This window comes from Salvelinus alpinus, chromosome 14 (genome assembly GCF_045679555.1).
Source record: "Salvelinus alpinus chromosome 14, SLU_Salpinus.1, whole genome shotgun sequence".
Classification (NCBI taxonomy): domain Eukaryota; kingdom Metazoa; phylum Chordata; class Actinopteri; order Salmoniformes; family Salmonidae; genus Salvelinus; species Salvelinus alpinus.
Window position 1 is genome coordinate 10,051,014 of NC_092099.1, and position 21,919 is coordinate 10,072,932.

General features: G+C 42.3%; 1 protein-coding gene across 1 annotated transcript; it reads right to left on the reverse strand.

Annotated features, from left to right (window-relative positions):
• Positions 1-797: 797 nt before the first annotated feature.
• Positions 798-21,848, reverse strand: LOC139538378 (CCR4-NOT transcription complex subunit 9-like). Its single transcript, XM_071340355.1, has 8 exons — positions 21,449-21,848; positions 20,506-20,685; positions 19,138-19,253; positions 18,939-19,048; positions 18,700-18,809; positions 18,483-18,581; positions 8,388-8,479; positions 798-1,732 (listed from the first exon to the last, which is right to left on the reverse strand). The coding sequence occupies exons 1-8, from the start codon at positions 21,464-21,466 to the stop codon at positions 1,564-1,566; spliced, it is 894 nt and encodes a 297-aa protein (XP_071196456.1). The 5' UTR covers positions 21,467-21,848; the 3' UTR covers positions 798-1,563.
• Positions 21,849-21,919: the final 71 nt, after the last annotated feature.

Genomic DNA, 21,919 nt, shown 5'->3' on the forward strand with positions numbered 1-21,919 from the left:
CCTGGAGTTTGGGTATAATTTGCAATTAGAAGATGCAACCCCATTTCACTAGTAGTAGGAGTATTTAAATAATTACTTTGCAATCAGTACAATTTATTTCACATAGTATACCATCTACTTTTGATCATACATTTTCAATATCTACAAAATGTCATTCTCATTTTCCTAATGCACACTCACTTGTAACAATAACAAAAATGGAGCGTCCAGATAGGTGGATATAAAAAAACAATTATGGGCACTTTCCCGACAGGAAAGCACATTACAGATTTTAGCAGAGATCCTCTAGGGATCCAGTTTATTTACAAATGGAATCTACCCAATAAACAAAATGAAAATCCCTCCCTTGTATTGTTAATGGTCCTTACGGCGGAAATGGTAGGCTAAAAGCTGTTAAAGGCTAATGTACAAGTGAAGGGAAACCTTTCTTCTCTTCAATAACCTGCTCTCAGATCATTTACAATAACTCGGAAATCACATTTGAAATCTCAATTTCCAAGAGGACAAACAGTTTTTCCTTCAACAATTCAAGAAAGTAAGCGGTTTTTGCTGAGATTGGGGCTTTATTTTGGAATACGTTACAGTAGATATGTTCAACGTACAGCTCCTATAGCTCCGAAGTATGCAATGAAGTATCAGGTAGAACAGAAAACCAGCAGGCTCCGGATCTCGTAGGGTAAGAGTTGAGTACCCCTGCTCTAGAGCACGGATCAACAAGATTTAACCGTGGGCAGATTTGTCTTGAGTGGATGGTCAGGGGACCGGAACATTATTACAAATAATGTGTAGACTGCAAATTGACTGCAAGAAGCACAAACAAATATAATATTTTATTACAAACCTTGTTTACATTTGTATACCATCACATACAGTATCGCTATTATGCATAGGAATACTTTGGAACAGATTTCCCAATTCACTTAAAGCCGATTTACTGGTGTTTTTATAGTCTTATGTACAACAGTAAAGAAAATGAATTAAAATACGTTTTTTGGGGGGGTTTCTGGGGACCTTAGGGTGCCAAATAAAATCACCCGTGGGCCCATTTCAGGGAACCCTGCTCTAGATGGTTAAAAGAAAACATAAATAAAAAATAAACACGTAGAAAAAAAGCCTGTAGTGGTTTTGGTTCAGGACAGTACAAAAACAGTGGGAACACCAGGTTAAAACCAGACCAATGTTGATTTCCTTTTTGATGACTTCAATGTTCAACCCTGTTGAAATGTAACACAAACACCTCCATAAGCATTGAGGAAGCATTGTGAGAACGTCTCAGGGAGAATGCCAGGTGAGCGGCAACAACAAGTGAGCAACAGAGTTTATGGTTCTACACAGCATCATCCTCTCCTGGTCTTGGACAGTGCTTAAATTGGACAGGCGCACACCACTACAGAGTACCGGAGCCTATTATTTTCTACTCTTTTGAGTACCGGCACCTCTTATAGAACATTTACTCTTAAATATTAACACTGGTACTTTAAAATTAGTACTAATCATGTTTTTCTTCTGTGGCTCTGCCAGCACGGTACTGTTCCTCAGGTAGTGTCAAAAGGGTTGATGAGGTTACTGTGCGGTCAGGGGGATGCCTCGGCCGTCTGTCACCGGGCCCTCCTGCAGGTTCTTGACCAGCTGGGCCAGCCAGCGCTTGGTGGTGGTGTCGTCCTTTAGCACCTGGGCGAATGTGGCATCCTTCAACTGGTCAGGCAGGCACTGGCGCAGTGCTTCTCGCGCTCTGGGGGTCAGAGGTTAGATGTAATGAGTGAACAGAACACCAAACATTAGGGGCGCGTTCATCAGGAAACAACGTTGGCTAACATTTAGATAGGAATATGCTAGAACAAACACGACTCTGAAGAAGGAATCATGTCGACTCTCTTCATGGCATTCCTGTCTTCAATGCTCAAAAACGTTAGGCTTCTGAACATGACCCTTGACTGCAGTACATTCCCCCCCACCCTGCTCTTGTTCACTCCTCTTCGCGTATCTGAGACAACTGGGTAAGTGTAAGAGAGACTGTAGGTCCATATACAGTGGCGAACTGGGACCAGAAAATCGGCCCTGGCATTTATAACACACCGGCCCATTTTTCCCCCTCAAAGCCCCCCCATCGGCCCATTTACTTCCTTGAGGCTCCCAGTATTCGCCAGATACTTAAAATGTTGCGCAAAAATTTAGATCGGCACAGTGGGGTAAAAATGGACAAGCCTATTTGCCTGAAATGCCTGATGACCAGTCCGCCTCTGCCACTAACTTAACATCCACCACCCACACTCCTCTATAAGATGAAGGGAGTATCAATTTCCTGTTACAAGGTAGCGCTACAGGCAGCTATGTGATACATTCACCTCAACACTGTAGTTTCATTGCTCACCCCCCCAGACCATATACATATTTTGCAAAAAGGAACATCCATAACTTATATACAGCGATTAAGATATTCTTAACATGAGATCCATGGTTGCCGTGGCAGCCTTTGTAGTTTACTAACTGCGTCTTACAGACTACCCCTCCCCCATGGCAACTTTACAGAAGTTATATCCTCCGCTGTGCAGTCAAACATTTATAAAATTAAGGCCACACTTGCTCCCTAAGTTAATTTCCGGCTATTCTACATATTTTCACATGGCTAACATGCTGACTCAACAGGGGAAGCGTCCACGTATGCCATCATGAGCATGTTGGTTTTGTCCATCCACACCAGACGCGTTCAGGACACGCAGGTTGAAATATCAAAATGAACACTGAACTAACTATATTCATTTGGGGACAGGTCGAAAAGCATTAAACATTCATGGCAATTTAGCTAGCTAGCTCGCTGTTGCCAACTAATTTGTCCTGGGATATAAACTTTGGGTTGTTATTTTACCTGAAATGCACAAGGTCCTCTACTCCGACAATTAATCCACAGATAAAAGGGTAAACCGATTTTGTTTCTAGTAATCTCTCCTCCTTCAGGTCTTCTTCCTCTTCGGCCTTTATATGGTGGTTGGCAACCAACTTTAAGGTGCATGACCAACACCAACTGGACCTCAGTTCATCTTTCAATCACCCATGTGGGTATATGCTCCTAAAAACCAATGAGGAGATGGGAGAGGCGGGACTTGCAGCACATCAAGCATCACAAATAGAACCAAGTTCTATTTTAGCTCATGGCTACGCAAATGCTCGTTGACGCGCGCGAGCAGTTGGGATACAATGATTGAATAACATGTATGTGTACATTTATTGTGTGGTCAGCATTTAAGGCCCATGACCAGAGTGGATTTAAAAAAAATGTTTTATCACAGGTAAGGTGTATTCAGGATTCTTTTAAAGTTGAATAGACAATAAAAACTTGTCGACCTGGTCTGAAGTTACTTAGAAATGATTTGGGCATGAGTATGCTAACATTTAGAGCATTAGAAAATACTAATATTAATGGTTGGTGAGGGTGGCTATTGACTAACCATAGGATGGATTGCAGTCTTTCCTTGTCGATAAGAAACCAACATGTAAATATGTAATTCATTTGGGTGAACTATTCCTTTAAAATAGGACCATAGAAAATCCTGCTTGGAGGTAGCTCTCCAAGAGGTTTGGCCACCTGATCTATGTCTCCCAAATACTGGGTGTTTGAATATGTTCATGTGACATTTGATAAGAATAAATAACCCCACATTCAAGAAAAATGTAATGAATATTTATCTTCAGGTGGTTGAGGCTGATTTGCAAAACCCATCCTCTTACTCTACATACGCATTTATGCCTACCATGTTTGCCTAGCAGCACAATACTAAAATGACAATATAAGTCATGACTTTTAACCAAACTCCCATGACCAATAATTGGCATCTCTAGTATGTACACACAAAAAAAAGTATGCGTAATGTGGTAGCGACACTGGGAGACACCATCTCCTGTCGTTGTGCGAGGCACTTAACCCCACCACAAAGAAGAATAACTGTTAGTAGGGTTGGGCAATAAGTTAGAAATTAGTTTTTTTAGGGATTATGGGTGATTCACAATATATACACATCTCCAATTTTAAATGTTCTCTAAATAAGCTTTATTGTACAATTAAAAGGTTAAATATACTGTATTTCAAAGAGTCAGCAATAACCTAATGAATTCAGGGCATATATGCCATGAAACAAAATTGTTTACGCTGCTTTTTTGCAATAATTATTGAGCTGGCTTTCAAGTCTATAAAAATGCAGTTTTTTGTAACACATTTTTACCAGAACCATGCATAATGCACATTCACTAATAATTACTAACTTCTTGCAGCAGGCATAATAGAAAATTAACACAGGTCTCAATCGCTCAAGCACAAGCCCACTTCCTAGTGAGTAGTCAGCTAATCTTCATATTTCAAGTTGAGCCAACTTCAATCTATTTGCTAGCTAACGAGGCAGAACAGTTGAATTGTTATGAACACACCGTTCTGTCCATCTCCAACTGTTTGAACAGCATGCTTGTCTGTCCACTTTGTTCCGATGTTGAAATCAAGTGGTCTACCTAATTTCTCAGAATGAGAACGAGTTGCCAATTCCCTATATACACACACACTTGTTTTTGATGCTTATTGCACATTTATAAAACAGACTTGACAGCTAGTATAACAGGCTAAAATGCTGTTGGTACTGAAATGCTGCGCGCAATATACTGAGCATTCATTTTCCAGAATCAATGTTCATTGATCCTCTCGTTTTAGTAGTAATTTCCAAACAATTAACCAGTCGACTAAATGGAGTCAGCCCTAATTTTATATACATTACCAGTCCAAAGTTTGGACACACCTACTCATTCAAGGGTTTTTCTTTATTTGTACTATTTTCTACATTGTAGAATAATAGTGAAGACATAAAAACTATGAAATAACACATATGGAATCACATAGTAACCAAAAAAAAAAGTTAAACAAATCAAAATATATTTTAGATTCTTCAAAGTACACATCCTTTTCCTTGACAGCTTTGCACACTCTTGGCATTCTCTCAACCAGCTTCACCTGTAAATGCTTTTCCAACAGTCTTGAAGGAGTTCTCACATATGCTGAGCACTTGTTGGCTGCTTTTCCTTCATTCTGCGTTCCAACTCATCCCAAACCATCTCAATTGGGTTGAGGTCGGGTGATTGCGGAGGCCGTGGTCTTGGACCCTTACTAAACCAATCACAAGTTTCAATCTGACGCGGTTCATAGTGTGCTGGCAGGAAATTATGGATCTCCAAGGTGAAGCTGCTACAGTTACATTGCTTGTGATGTAGAATGCACAGTTGAAGTTAATGCGCTGAATTAATGACAAAATATAAGCAGTACTTTTTTTTCCTCCAATGAGTGAGAAATAAAAAGTGTGGCGTGTGGCGCGTGAGCTTGTGAAGAAGGTCAAATGTGTATCTCATGCCCAATGCGTGAGTACGCAGCACTGCTGCTGACCGGAGAGGTACCATCAATCTTCAAAACAGCAGTAGTACTCAAGAAACCCATCCTTGACCAGGACATCCTATCCAGCTAAAGGCCCATCTCCAACCTCCCCTTCCTATCAACAGTACTGGAGAGTCCAGATCCCAGGAGTCTGCCTTCACATGCGGTATCCCACAGGGGTCAGTGCTGGGGCCTATTCTATTTATAATTTACATGCTCCCTCTCGGCCAAATCTTCAGAGATTATAACATCAACTTCCACTGCTACGCTAACGATACCAAAGTTTAAAATAACACCAAACCAGACACCATCTCTGCCCTAGCAAAAGTCAGCAGCTGCCTAGAGGACATCAGGGCATGGATGAATGAGAAAGAACTTCCTCCAGTTGAACAGTAACAAGACTAATGCTATGCTTATTCGGACACCCAAGCAGGCCATCCACCTGTCCTCTCCAACCTAGGAGTCAAGTTTGATCATTCGGTGTCCTTCGATGCCCAAATAAAACATTTTTCCATCTTGAAAACATTGCCGGGTTCTTACCGTCACTCTCCTAGCCAGATGCAGAGAAACTCATCCACATCTTCTCTTGGATAAACTTCAGCAATGCGCTGTTTGGGGGCCTTCCAGCCAAATCACTACAGAGGCTCCTACAAATACAGAACAGTACTGCCAGGGTCCAAGAAGTCCGACCACGTCACCCCGATCCTGGCCCAACCCCACTGGCTACCGGTCAACTACAGGATTGACTCATGCTTGATTTTAAAGCCTTGAAAAGATTGAGGCCCACCTACATCGGCAACTTCATCTCAATCAGCAAGACACCACCCACTCTCCACTCCAGCCATTCCATACTGCTTCAAGTCTCCAAGATACATCTCCGAACTATGCGAGGCTGAGCCTTCTGCTCCCTTGCCCATGGAATGCACTCCCTGACCATCTGAGAGCCACTCCACTCTGAACTTTTAAATGGGCGTTAGTCTGTAGAAGTGGATTTCAAAGTCCTAAACCTAATCTAAAATGGATTTAGCACCTAGTCCACTATTGCCATTTTACCTCCCTTGATTTTAAATGTGTTGTTTTTATTTCCTTCAGTCGAGCTTTAAGATAACTCTAATGAAAAGCTCTATACTCATTATGTTAATCTTGCATGAATGATTTCAGACATCAACTCAACGTTTTGAACTAATAATAATAATGCCATTTAGCAGACGCTTTTATCCAAATCGACTTAGAGTAATACATCCATACATTTTACGTATGCGTGGTCCCGGAAATCTAACCCGCTATTCCGGCGTTGCAAGCGCCATGCTCTGCCAACTGAGGAACCTATACATAAAACATCCTTTATGCTCAGAGTGGAAAAATAACCTCTGACCCAGATAACAGTTCCACCTGTGAGTAGGCCATGAGACCACAATGCACTGAAGCACTGCAGAGTGTCATTAGAAACCATGACTTTGTGTGGGCAGGAAGCAGGAAACTTCCACTCTGTGCAGGCAGGAAGATGTGTGTATATTACCCCTAAACCTGTTTCTGAGAAACACACATCAAAATGAAAACACCTGCAAAAGAAATGAAAAATAAAAAGACAAAACATCTTCCCTTGCTGATCTGGCCCTGGAGTTTCTCATAAAGGGCCTTGAGACACCTAGCCTGACGACTCAAACAAAATTCACTACACACTAGTCTGAGACTGCCATTATTTACCTCGTTTGTGGTGATGAGGGGCATTGTACAAAACAAAGTCATTAGGTTTTGAGTCATCTCTAACCAATCAGAGTATCAAAGCCAATGACGAATTTTCAAACTGACGCTTTACCCACGTAAAAAAGCGAATGTTCTAACAAGCAGCGTCTATCATTTTCATGTGGAAAAGGCACTACATGCTATATGGAAATAGATTGGTAATGGCTTGACTTCTAGAATAGCCTATGAGGAAAATATCTTAAGCAAGAATCTGTCATTTACAACTTTATTATTGAATAAAAAATGATTACACACTAGTAGTTTTTGTTTGCTGGAAAATACATGTTTTCCTTGAGGCCCCCAGTATTAGCCAGATAATGATCATTTTGCAAAAATTAAAATAAACAATTAAACACTGAAAGAAATGCCCATCTGACTTTTGTCCGAAATGGCCAGTCGGCCCCTGTTGGTATAGTTCCATCACATTGGTTTCACGTTTTCCAGTCCTAGCATACAGTGCATTCGGAAAGTATTCAGAGCCCTTGACTTTTTCCACATTTACTTACGTTACAGCCATTTACTTACGTTACAACATTGATGAGATTCTTTTTTAAACGATTTAATCAAATCTAAAAACCTGCTTACTTTTTCATTATGGGGTATTGTGTATAGATTGATGAGGATTTTTATTTAATCCATTTTAGAATAAGGCTGTAATGTAACAAAAAGTCGAAAAATGGAAGGGGTCTGAATACTTTCGGAATGCACTGCATCTGACTCTGACAGTGACCTCCTGGCTTAAATTACATTCATGCCACAGCTCCTCTTGGTGGACATGAAGAGACAGTGTACCAACAAAGAGAACAAGTGAAGCTTCCCCTTTCTAATACCTCATATATTAAGATTCTGCACATTTTAGACAAGATCATTATAAGAAAGTACTAAGACATAACGGCATCATACATGCTTATAACAAGTCTTACAGTGCATTATAACGGCATCATAATGCATAAGCCTATACCTGCTGGTGTTAAAGACTTGCTCTGGGACTTTGATGACTAGTATGTATTCCAGTCAATGAGCTCCAGCCCCTCACCATTTGAGTGACAGTTAGCAAGATGCACACAGCAGAGCGAGAGAGAGAGAGAGTAATGACATGGTGCACATATGTGACGTGGTAAGCAATTTTCAGGGACACATTTTTGGCTAGTGAGCGCTACTTTCAGAACTACTGGCTAAAAAGTTTACAAAAAGGTACCAGAGAATCTCTTTAAAGTGCTGTTAACACTACATTTACCTTGGATTATCAGAGAGGCGAAGGTAGCAGCGTACCACATGTTTCAGCAGACGTGCAGATGGTTCCTTCGAAAGCTGCAGCACCATTTTCCCCTGAAAATAAAGAGAATCAACATGTTTGAAAAAAAATAAAAAATAAAACACAACAGTATAGTGCCTTCAGAAACTTTTTACACATTTTGTTGCGTTACAGCCTGGAATTTAAAATTCATTAAATTGAGATTGTGTCACTGGCCTACACACAATAACCAATAATGCTAAAGTGGAATTATGTTTTCAGACATTTTTACAAATTAATAAATATTTAGGAGTCAAGTATTCAAGCCCTTTGTTATGGCAAGCCTAAATACATGGAACAAATACAAACAAGTGTTTGTCCCATGAGCTGAAATAAAATCTCAGAAATGTTCAATACGCACAAAAAGCGTATTTATCTCAAATTTTGGGTACAAATTTGCATGTCTCCTTTGCCAAGATATGCCACAACTGTCAGGTGGATGGATTATCTAACAGCTGATTAAACAGCATGATCATTAGACAGGTGCACCTTGTGATGAGGACAATAAAAGGCCACTAAAACGTGCAGTTTGTCAAACACAATGCCACAGATCTATCAAGTTGAGGGAGCTGTTAAAGATAATTAAATGTTCCTTTCTCTACCATAAACTGCCTCCAATGTCGTTTTAGAGAATTTGGCAGTAAGTCCAAACGGCCTCACAACAACAGACCACGTGTATGGCGTTGTGTGGGCAAGCGGTTTGCTGATGTCAACATTGTGAACAGAGTGCCCCATGGTGGCGGTGGGCTTATGGTATGGGCAGGCATAAACTACGGACAACGAACACAATTGCATTTTATCAATGGCAATTTGAATGCAGAGATACCGTGACGAGATCCTGAGGCCCATCGGGACAGCAGGTAGCCTAGTGGTTAGAGCATTGGGCCAGTAACCGAAAGGTTGCTGGATAGAATCAAATCAAAGTTTATTTTTCACGTGCGTCGAATACAACAGGTGTAGACCTTACCGTGAAATGCTTACTTACAGGCTCTAACCAACAGTGCAAAAAATGTATTTTGGTGAACAATAGGTAAGTAAAGAAATAAAAACAGTAAAAAGACAGTGAAAAATAACAGTAGCGAGGCTATATAGAGAATAGAGTGTTGGATGAGAGCGAGAGGGAAAAGGATACAAGGTAGTGGTCGGAGACTTGGAGGGGAGTTGCAATGAGATTAGTGGAAGAACAGCATCTAGTAAAGATGAGGTCAAGCGTATTGCCTGCCTTGTGAGTAAAGAAATAAAGTCTTACATTTTTTGCACTGTTGGTTAGAGCCTGTAAGTAAGCATTTCACGGTAAGGTCTACACCTGTTGTATTATTGTCACGTGCGTCGAAAATTCAAATTTCACTGTCTTTTTACTGTTTTTATTTCTTTACTTACCTATTGTTCACCAAAATACATTTTTTGCACTGTTGGTTAGAGCCTGTAAGTAAGCATTTCACGGTAAGGTCTACACCTATATTATTGTCCTCATCACAAGGTGCACCTGTCTAATGATCATGCTGTTTAATCAGCTGTTAGATAATCATTTATTTATTGTCCTCATCACAAGGTGCACCTGTCTAATGATCATGCTGTTTAATCAGCTGTTAGATAATCATTTATCGCCCTCCAGGTTCCCTTGGAGAGTTCATCAATGAGCTTGACGCCCTGATAAGTTCCTTTCCTGAGGATGGCTCACCTCTCACAGTTCTGGGTGACTTTAACCTCCCCACGTCTACCTTTGACTCATTCCTCTCTGCCTCCTTCTTTCCACTCCTCTCCTCTTTTGACCTCACCCTCTCACCTTCCCCCCCTACTCACAAGGCAGGCAATACGCTTGACCTCATCTTTACTAGATGCTGTTCTTCCACTAATCTCATTGCAACTCCCCTCCAAGTCTCCGACCACTACCTTGTATCCTTTTCCCTCTCGCTCTCATCCAACACTTCCCACACTGCCCCTACTCGGATGGTATCGCGCCGTCCCAACCTTCGCTCTCTCTCCCCCGCTACTCTCTCCTCTTCCATCCTATCATCTCTTCCCTCTGCTCAAACCTTCTCCAACCTATCTCCTGATTCTGCCTCCTCAACCCTCCTCTCCTCCCTTTCTGCATCCTTTGACTCTCTATGTCCCCTATCCTCCAGGCCGGCTCGGTCCTCCCCTCCTGCTCCGTGGCTCGACGACTCATTGCGAGCTCACAGAACAGGGCTCCGGGCAGCCGAGCGGAAATGGAGGAAAACTCGCCTCCCTGCGGACCTGGCATCCTTTCACTCCCTCCTCTCTACATTCTCCTCTTCTGTCTCTGCTGCTAAAGCCAATTTCTACCACTCTAAATTCCAAGCATCTGCCTCTAACCCTAGGAAGCTCTTTGCCACCTTCTCCTCCCTCCTGAATCCTCCTCCCCCTCCTCCCCCTCCTCCCTCTCTGCTGATGACTTCGTCAACCATTTTGAAAAGAAGGTCGACGACATCCGATCCTCGTTTGCTAAGTCAAACGACACCGCTGGTTCTGCTCACACTGCCCTACCCTGTGCTTTGACCTCTTTCTCCCCTCTCTCTCCAGATGAAATCTCGCGTCTTGTGACGGCCGGCCGCCCAACAACCTGCCCGCTTGACCCTATCCCCTCCTCTCTTCTCCAGACCATTTCCGGAGACCTTCTCCCTTACCTCACCTCGCTCATCAACTCATCCTTGACCGCTGGCTACGTCCCTTCCGTCTTCAAGAGAGCGAGAGTTGCACCCCTTCTGAAAAAACCTACACTCGATCCCTCCGATGTCAACAACTACAGACCAGTATCCCTTCTTTCTTTTCTCTCCAAAACTCTTGAACGTGCCGTCCTTGGCCAGCTCTCCTGCTATCTCTCTCAGAATGACCTTCTTGATCCAAATCAGTCAGGTTTCAAGACTAGTCATTCAACTGAGACTGCTCTTCTCTGTGTCACGGAGGCGCTCCGCACTGCTAAAGCTAACTCTCTCTCCTCTGCTCTCATCCTTCTAGACCTATCGGCTGCCTTTGATACTGTGAACCATCAGATCCTCCTCTCCACCCTCTCCGAGCTGGGCATCTCCGGCGCGGCCCACGCTTGGATTGCGTCCTACCTGACAGGTCGCTCCTACCAGGTGGCGTGGCGAGAATCTGTCTCCGCACCACGTGCTCTCACCACTGGTGTCCCCCAGGGCTCTGTTCTAGGCCCTCTCCTATTCTCGCTATACACCAAGTCACTTGGCTCTGTCATATCCTCACATGGTCTCTCCTATCATTGCTATGCAGACGACACACAATTAATCTTCTCCTTTCCCCCCTCTGATAACCAGGTGGTGAATCGCATCTCTGCATGTCTGGCAGACATATCAGTGTGGATGACGGATCACCACCTCAAGCTGAACCTCGGCAAGACGGAGCTGCTCTTCCTCCCGGGGAAGGACTGCCCGTTCCATGATCTCGCCGTCACGGTTGACAACTCCATTGTGTCCTCCTCCCAGAGTGCTAAGAACCTTGGCGTGATCCTGGACAACACCCTGTCGTTCTCAACTAACATCAAGGCGGTGACCCGTTCCTGTAGGTTCATGCTCTACAACATTCGCAGAGTACGACCCTGCCTCACGCAGGAAGCGGCGCAGGTCCTAATCCAGGCACTTGTCATCTCCCGTCTGGATTACTGCAACTCGCTGTTGGCTGGGCTCCCTGCCTGTGCCATTAAACCCCTACAACTCATCCAGAACGCCGCAGCCCGTCTGGTGTTCAACTTTCCCAAGTTCTCTCACGTCACCCCGCTCCTCCGCTCTCTCCACTGGCTTCCAGTTGAAGCTCGCATCCGCTACAAAACCATGGTGCTTGCCTACGGAGCTGTGAGGGGAACGGCACCTCCGTACCTTCAGGCTCTGATCAGGCCCTACACCCAAACAAGGGCACTGCGTTCATCCACCTCTGGCCTGCTCGCCTCCCTACCTCTGAGGAAGTACAGTTCCCGCTCAGCCCAGTCAAAACTGTTCGCTGCTCTGGCACCCCAATGGTGGAACAAACTCCCTCACGACGCCAGGTCAGCGGAGTCAATCACCACCTTCCGGAGACACCTGAAACCTCACCTCTTTAAGGAATACCTAGGATAGGATAAAGTAATCCTTCTAACCCCCCCCCCTTAAAAGAGTTAGATGCACTATTGTAAAGTGGTTGTTCCACTGGATATCATAAGGTGAATGCACCAATTTGTAAGTCGCTCTGGATAAGAGCGTCTGCTAAATGACTTAAATGTAATGTAAATGTATATACATTAGCTAGGCTATAACAGTAGCGAGGCTACTTACAGGTACCGTTTAGTCAGGCTGATTGAGGTAGTATGCACATGTAGATATGGTTAAAGTGACTATGCATATATGATAAACAGAGAGTAGCAGCAACGTAAGAGGGGTTGGCGGGTGATGGGACACAATGCAGATAGCCCGGTTAGCCAATGTGCAGGGGCACTGGTTGGTCGGGCCAATTGAGGTAGTATGTACATGAATATATAGTTAAAGTGACTATGCATATATGATAAACAGAGAGTAGCAGCAACGTAAAAGAGGGGTTGGGGGGGGCACACAACGCAATGTAAAAATCTGTCGTTCTGCCCCTGAACAAGGGAGTTAACCCACTGTTTCCCGGTAGGCCGTCATTGTAAATAAGAATGTGATCTTAGCTGACTTGCCTAGTTAAATAAAGGTTACATTTAAAATAAAACAAAATGTATCAGCCGCCATCACCTCATGTTTCATGATAATGCACAGCCCCATGTCGCAAGGCTCTGTACACAATTCCTGGAAGCTGAAAATGTCCCAGTTCTTCCATGGCCTGCATACTCACCAGACATGTCAATCATTCATCATGTTTCAGATGCAGCTTGTTCCAGTTCCCGCCAATATCCAACAACTGGGACAACATTCCACAGGCCACAATCAACAGCCTGATCAAATCAATGCGAAGGAGACACACTAGTATATGAACACCCCTTCAAATTAGTAGCTTTAGCTATTTCAGCCACAACTGTTGCTGACAGGTGTATAAAAATCGAGCACACAGCCATGTAATCTCCATAGACAAACATTGGCAGTATTTGGCCTAACTGAAGAGCTCAGTTTATTTATTTCACCTTTATTTAACCAGGTAGGCTAGTTAAGAACAAGTTCTCATTTACAACTGCGACAAAGCAAAGCAGTGCGACACAAACAACAGAGTTACACATGGAATAAACAAACGTACAGTCAATAACTCAATAGAGAAAAAGACTATATACAGTGTGTGCAAATGAGGTAAGATAAGGGAGGTAAGGCAATAAATAGGCCATAGTGGTGAAATAATTACAATTTAGCAAATAAACACTGGAGTGAGATGTGTAGAAGATGAATGTGTAAGTAGAGATACTGGGGTGCAAAAAAATAACACTATAGGGATGAGGTAGTTGGATGGGCTATTTACAGATGGGCTATGTACAGGTGCAGTGATCTCAGAGCAGACAGCTGGTGCTTAAAGTTAGTGAGGGCGATATGAGTCTACAGTTTCAGAGATTTTTGAAGTTCGTTCCAGTCATTGGCAGCAGAGAACTGGAAGGAAAGGTGGCCAAAGGAGGAATTGGCTTTGGGGGTGACCAGTGAAATATACCTGCTGGAACACGTACTACGGGTAGGTGATGCTATGGTGACCAGTGAGCTGAGATAAGGCGGGGCTTTACCTAGCAAAGACTTATAGATGACCTGGAGCCAGTGGGTTTGGCGACGTGATCCATTGCTTATCCTCACATAAACTATGATTGATAAGACAGCAGCTGATGCACTTTAGACTGTACCAATATCAAATAACACGGTGTGCCGTAGGATCGATGACACGGGCATTGATATTGTTGATCAATTGGTGATTTAAAAAAATTATAATTCCGGTACATTTTCTCTGCAGTTGAACAAGTCGACTGATGTCAGTGGGGAAGCCCAATTGATTGTGTGTTAAATCAACATTTAACCCATTTTAAATTCAGGTTGTAACACAACAACAAAAAGTCAACTGGTGTGAATACTTTCTGAAGGCACTGTATCATTTGAGGGCAGCCTGCCTGCAGAGTGCTCGTTGCTAACCTGGTAGCTGTTATTCCTTACAAATATTGTAGTAAGTTCACCAGAATATGTTACAGATCTTCATCCCGTAATATTGAAGACAGTACAATGTTACGGCTGCATATCTTTACACATAGTCAGTAGCCACCCAAACTTGGCCCATTTGAAATATGAAAAAGTATCAAATCAGCAGGTAGCAAGGGTTGGGTAGGTTACTTTCTAAATGTAATCCGTTAGTTACTAGTTACCTGTCCAAATTTGTAATCAGGAACTTAACATTTGCATTACACAAACTCAATAATGTAATCTGACTACATTCAGTTAATTTGAGGTTACTTTCCCTTAAGAGGCATTAGAAGAAGACAAATGTGTGTTACCAATTGAACGACATCTATTGCAGGACAAATCAATGTTAAAGTTTACTTTATGGGTTGGCTATGTAGGCTTCTTCTAACCCATCGCTTTCTACTACATAGAATAAGATTAAATTATATATTTACATTAATATATAAGTCCAAATGTATGAGCATGTGTCCATTAGGCCTCTGGATTTATTTTTTGTATCAGCATGAATTAGATTGAGCAATAAAAGCCCCACTTTTATTCCATAGGCTGGGATCTGTACTATGCAGCTGTTGCAAGAGCGCATTTTTCACTGACTGTCCACTGGTATCAAAAATAATGATTGATAGGCAGCTTAAACTTCTTGAATTCAACCATTATTAGGTTCAAATACACATTTAGATTTGTGAACAGCCATCCACAATCCATAAGGTGCAAATAGCTAAATGAGAGAGCAGCAGGGTGATTCACATCAATGCGCTACGTACAGTTAAAGTCGGAAGTTTACATACACTTAGGTTTGAGTCATTAAAACTTGTTTTTCAACCACTCCACAAATTTCTTGTTAACAAACTATAGTTTTGGCAAGTCGGTTAGAACATCTACATTGTGCATGACACAAGTCATTTTCCCAACAATTGTTTACAGACAGATTATTTAACTTTGTATCACAATTCCAGTGGGTCAGAAGTTTACATACACTAAGTTGACTGTGCCTTTAAACAGCTTGGATCATTCCAGAAAATTATGTCATGGCTTTAGAAGCTTCTGATAGGATAATTGACATCATTTGAGTCAATTGGAGGTGTACCTGTGGATGTATTTCAAGGCCTATCTTCAACCTCAGTGCCTTTTTGCTTGACCTCATGGGAAAAAAATCTAAAGAAATCAGCCAAGACCGCAGGAAAAAAAAAAATTGTAGACCTCTACAAGTCTGGTTCATCCTTGGGAGCAATTTCCAAACACCTGAAGGTACCACGTTCATCTGTACAAACAATAGTAAGCAAGTATAAACACCATGGGACCACGCAGCCGTCATAACGCTCAGGAAGGAGAAGTGTTCTGTCTCCTAGAGATGAACTTACTTTGGTGCGAAAAGTGCAAATCAATCCCAGAGCAACAGCAAAGGACCTTGTGAAGATGCTGGAGGAAACAGGTACAAAAGTATCTATATCCACAGTAAAATGAGTCCTACATCGACATAACCTGAAACGCCGTTCAGCAAGGAAGCCACTGCTCCAAAACCGTCATAAAAAAGCCAGACTACGGTTTGCAACTGCACATCGGGACAAAGATCGCACATTTTTGGAGAAATGTCCTCTGGTCTGATGAAACAAAAATAGAACTGTTTGGCCATAATGACCATTGTTATGTTTGGAGGAAAAAGGGGGATCCTAACTGACCCAAGACAGGAAATTTTTACTAGGATTAAATGTCAGGAATTGTGAAAAACTGAGTTTAAATGTATTTGGCTAAGGTGTATGTAAACTTCCGACTTCAACTGTAGATATCAATAAGTGATATCCGTATTGCCATAGACTACACCACTGCTGGCATCCTTACGGCCAAGCGTTTTATTCATTTTGGATGCCGACAGAAGTCGCACCATTGGAAGACATAGCTTGGACTGTAACCCACAAAAGCATATTCCTGCTCTTTTTGCACGATCCATCAAAGAGATTTGCTGTGTCATCATAGTGGTCTCTGACTTGTGGTCAGACACGCTCAGGTGGAACAAACTTGAACTTGCGCCTTTTTTCAATGCTGATTTGAACGTCATTGAGAAAACAGAAAAACATCCTCTCTATATTTAAAAGTAATCCTCGGAGTAATCATCTACTTTTTCAAAAGTATCTAAATCACAATATTTTGCTGGTAACGGATTAGTTACCCTTTTTTTGTAGTCCCTTATATGTAACCGATTACATGTAATCTGTTACTCCCCAACCCTGCAGGTAGCCTATTGTTCTGGCAAAGATGAGTCAGTAGTAGATTGCTAAACTGTATTTTACATGGATGATAAATGTAGGCCTACTCTGTTTTTGCCAGGCAAAACTGGAGGAAATTAAACAAGAGCTGTGTTTGAATACTCATAGTAACCTCACTACTTGTGACGTGAATTGAGTATATAGTATGCTTATTGGTCATAGTTAGTATGACAAAAGTTACCGGATGTCTTACTAAATTTGCCAAGATATGATGTATACATGCAGTGGACACTATTTCTGTGCTTTTAGGGCCCATAATGCAATTCTTCATAAAATGGCCGTGGCTTCACAGCATTTTCAGATTTGAAGAAAATGGCGGAAAATATGCAGCCAAAGTCCAACGAGAGCGGATGCAAATTCATTGCTTTAACTAATTATAATCAGTTAAAATGTTGAGCAATGTAATAAAATAATGACTTTTCAAATAAGTTAAGTTACACGTTATGTTGGCTGACAATTTGCCAACTACTCTATCCTTACGAACCGCATAGCATTACAGCAGTATGTACCAGAATGTTACCTAACGTTAGTTGGCTACTAATAAATCGAACTTGCCAGGCAGTATATTAACTATCTGATAACTAACTATCCAACGTTTATTGACTCAATTATTCACAGAATTCTTAGCTAAGTGGTATAGTCATTGTGCGTTTCAATGGAAATTGTTAATTCCGGATAGCTACTCTGATTCCACAGCACTCTTGTGCAGAATAACTGATGAATTTACATAACGCTCAACACGGTTGAATATGGCCAGTGTCAGTAAACGTTGGCCAAAAAAAAGCATAATTAAATTGTTGCTAGCAGCACAGTTAGTCACCAACGCTCTGGATAACAAACAGCCTAACCAGCTCTGCTAGGGTGAGTAAAATGGTGAGTGAGGTGTTCTCTCATTTGTGTCTGGAAGTAGCTAGCAAGCTAGCCAACATTAGCCAGTTAGCTTGGGTGCTTGAATGCCGTTGTGAGGTCTACTCCTCGGCCAGAGCGTCAAGTGTGCGCTCTGAACACTCCGAGAGCGAAACGCTCTGAATTTACAAACGCACAATCTGACACCGCTTCTGGATTTACGAATGCCCAGAGTGCACCCTGGCACTCATGATTGAATTTACGAACACACCCGAAATCGTAAAATGTTTAGCTAGTCATTTGTTATACTAACAGGCTAGCAAGAGGTTGCATAGCAACAGTGTCAACTTCCAGTAGGCAGGCGAAGCTCTTATGCTCAACTGAAACGATACCGTTCGTTTACAGTATACTAAAATGAACGAATAGTATGTAGTATGTTAGTATGGGTATTCAAACACAGCTAAGTTCTTTCTGGTCACGAATCTGGATATGCACGTGTCTCTTTGCACGCCATTGCTAATGATTGGTAATTGGTCAACAATTAAGACGCTGAACTTTTTGGTTCTGATGCATGGATGACAATTTAAAGACGACTTGCGGGCAGTGGGTTCAGAAGAACTAACATGTTGTGGGAAATTATATCACCACAGAAAAGGGCACTTTGGAGACTGGGAAGGCAAATGGGCAGGTGCTCTGCACAGGTAAAGCCCCATTTGTTCACGTGCCTGGTTTTATTGCTGAACAACCCACCCGTATATACAGCTGAGCTAAACATTCCTCTGAAAACAAATGATACTTACAAGAATCATTGCCACGTGAGAGAAGCGTTCATACGTCTGGCATATGTACGCCAGCCCGGTGTCGTCCAGCAGAATTTTTTGGAGTATGAAAGTAGCAACCTGACATTGAGGAGAAAGCAGATGAAGTCATTAATAAAGGTTATCCATTTCCTTTTGTTTATATGCACGTAACATAATGTGTGTAAGCAATATGGCAGAAGCTGGATAGATTAGCTACCGTTTTGGAGAGCTCGCTGCCTGACTCCATGATGCGCAGGCATAGAGGGATGATCTCTGTGGTGAGCAGGAAATTGATCACCTCCTGTTCGTCTGTTTTGACCAGAGCACCTGCAAGCACACAAACAGCAAACTACAGTTGGAGGCATTCATGTGTTTTTAATGAGCCAGAGAATTGCAGCATGAACAATCAGGTGCATTGGAATCAGGCAGACAAATGCAGGTAGAAAAGGATGTTACCTATGACTCCTAAGCTGGTGAGGCGCAGGTACTCAAATGGGCGTGTCTTGCTCACAGTATGCAGGAAGGGGTAGAGGAAGAGAGGAATGTGTGCTGCCAAAAATGCAGACCTGGAGGAGGTGGTTACATTTTGAATGTGTAAGATAGTGACACATATAAAACAATCATTTACATATTGAAAAGAAAGATGGTGCATTACCGAGTCTCTGGATGGGAGGCGACACACTGTAAGAGCGCGAGGGCGTTGCATACTCTGTTGGATTGGTGGGCTGTCAGAGTTGGTGGGTTTATGGAGGGGTAGATGTTCACAATTTCCTGAAAGAAACAGAATGCAAATAAATTAGAATGTGAAGCAGTATCGTCCTCTTAAAGAGATTCTACGGTACTTTTGTATACTTTTTAGCCGGTAAATCTGAAATTAGTGCTCACGAGCCAAACGTAGTCCCTGAAAATTGCTACTACGTCACATGTCCAGATACAGTATGTGCACCACGTCACTGCTCTCTATCTCGCTCTGCTGTGTGTGCGGATCTTCCTTGCTGCCACTCAAATAGCAAGAGGCTGAATCCCATTGGCTAGAACCTGAATTGATAGGGGATGGCCCACATGGGGGGAAAATGGTGCAGTAAAGCTTCCAAACAAACTTAGTTTCTAACTAGTGATTTCATGGCTAATTGAGGTAAGACCATAATTTTGCTCATAGATTATGCTTGTATGAACTACACATCGCCACATCCAGCCCAATGCTGGAGGTTTAAAAAAAAGACTTGGTAGTCGCCAAAAGCATGTCTTTAAGGAGGCACTGTAGGTAGGTACCTTCATGCAACAACATTTTACATTTACATTTTAGTCATTTAGCAGATGCTCTTATCCAGAGACTTACAGTAGTGAGTGCATACATTTTCATACTTTTTTCATACTGGTCCCTGTAAGAATATTTTAAGATAAATAAACAACGCAGAGGACTAGAGGTCATTGGGGAAATAACAATCAATGGAAATAGTTGTTTTTCAGTTCAACATCTGTTTAGAATCTGTGTAGGGGTTTCGGTCTTGGACTCATAGCGACATGTGGCAAGTTCTCATTGGTCCGAATTGTCTATACATTGAGACTAAAACGAGATACTCGGTATTTGGTCATTGGCCCAATTTTACTGTAAGTCATTCTAATTGGTCAACCACAGGCTAGGGTTGGGTTATAAACTACATCTGGTCTCTTTGTTCAGTGGAGAAAACACAGAGGACAGGGAAGAATGACCATCTACTTTCCAGCATAACAACTATGATTTGTTCTCTTTGAATAAATATATTTTCCTCCCTCTGATTTGCATTGGGGTCTGTGTTATTGAAGAATAACATCAACTGCTAACATCCCCTGCGGGAATCGTACCCACAACCCTCTACCAACTGAGCTGCCACAATGACTAAGACACACAGACATAGGGGAAGGCCACCTAAAACAATGCACATGTATTTTTCCTCTTATGAAAGTGCATTACAGATTGGCTTGAATCGGCTCAGTAATGTGAAATAGGTATTACAGTAAGTGAAGATAATATATTTAGTACCTGCAGGAGGGCAGCAATGGTTCCACAAGAGTGCCATAGCATGGGTGCCAGGTCAGGGACAGACTCCCTCTTCTTGCTGAGCTCCAGAAGGGCATTCTCCCTGGTCTCGGGGCTAGACAGCTCGTTGATCCACTGGTAGATCTTCTCCCGATCCACCTGAACCAGGGCTGTGGTTGCAGCCTGTGAGAAAAGGGCAGGGGGTGAACCAACCTCAGACATGACATCTGAGCATGTAATACAATTCCAACGAATGCTCTCACTTTCTAGGATCATCCATCAGATAAATCAAGGTCACTAACGTTAGTTACTAACTTAACTAGTTAATTTTTCAATGCACTCACTAACTGCAATCACGTGTTTGGGCGGGTGGGTATAATTTGTGCAACGTTTCAAAAGGAATCTGTTCCAAAAACTTCGTAAATAATAAAGTTGCCAACAAACAACGCATACAAAGTTGTATAGCGGCAGAATAAGATACCGGGTAGGGAGTGGGCCATTTCATAAAGTTTTTCACTCACCACGTTTATTCCGAAAAATGTCAGTCCTCACTCTGGTAGCCTATGGACAAACATTAAGAATAAGCTACGTGTTGAGTTGATGCCTATTCGGCAGCTAGTTAGCTAGGTGAATTGATCATACTACTTTGTATGCGTTGTTTTTTGGCAACCTTGTAACGTTACTTTACGAAGTTTCTGGAACAGATTCCCGTTGGAACGTTCCACAAATTATACCCACCCTGTTTGGACTGTGTAAACTAGAGATCTCCGAGTATCTAGCTTTGCGACACATCGGTAGTATGTGTACTGGTTTGACTCCACGAGTTGTGCATTGATCTGGTGGGTGGCGACAGAAAATAACCATAACACAAAATGAATATGCATATTGATAGATAGCTAGCTAACGATACATTGTATGCCATGTTAATTCAATATTGCAAACTTACTGCGCCTGTAGCCAGCATTGTCTGGATATTATTTCCCGTAAACTGTTGAGCTAGCTACAAATAAAACAAAACCTACACTAGTTACCTAGCTAGCTAGCTTAGTTTTAGCTGATTTATATTTGGTCTTAGTTTGCTACAATGGTCACATCGGAACTGGAACGACGTTTGAACCTTTACCCGCGCGTTTATTAATCCAACATGCAGCGAACTTCTGTTTGATAAGGATATCTGCTTTATAGCTGTCTAACGCTATAACACAAGCAACATAGCTATTATCCTTAAACAAAATATAACCCTTAGTTCACATGGTAGGTCGATACCGATAAGAAGCTAGTAAGACAGTTCTGCATTTTATTTGTTGAATCAGAGACGGAAGAGGAAGCGAGACACCCCACTCGCTGTTTCTTTCTGGGGGGGTTTCTGGTTCAATGAAAGTCAGGCCCAGCTGCTATTGCATTGGTGTCTATGGTA

Excerpts from the sequence above, each read along its gene's own strand:
- LOC139538378 (XM_071340355.1), bottom strand. Across the intron at positions 19,254-20,505 it reads CCATTGCTGCCCTCCTGCAG|GAAATTGTGAACATCTACCC; the intron begins GTACTAAATATA and ends TGTTTCTTTCAG. Across the intron at positions 18,582-18,699 it reads GCAGCGAGCTCTCCAAAACG|GTTGCTACTTTCATACTCCA; the intron begins GTAGCTAATCTA and ends CCTCAATGTCAG.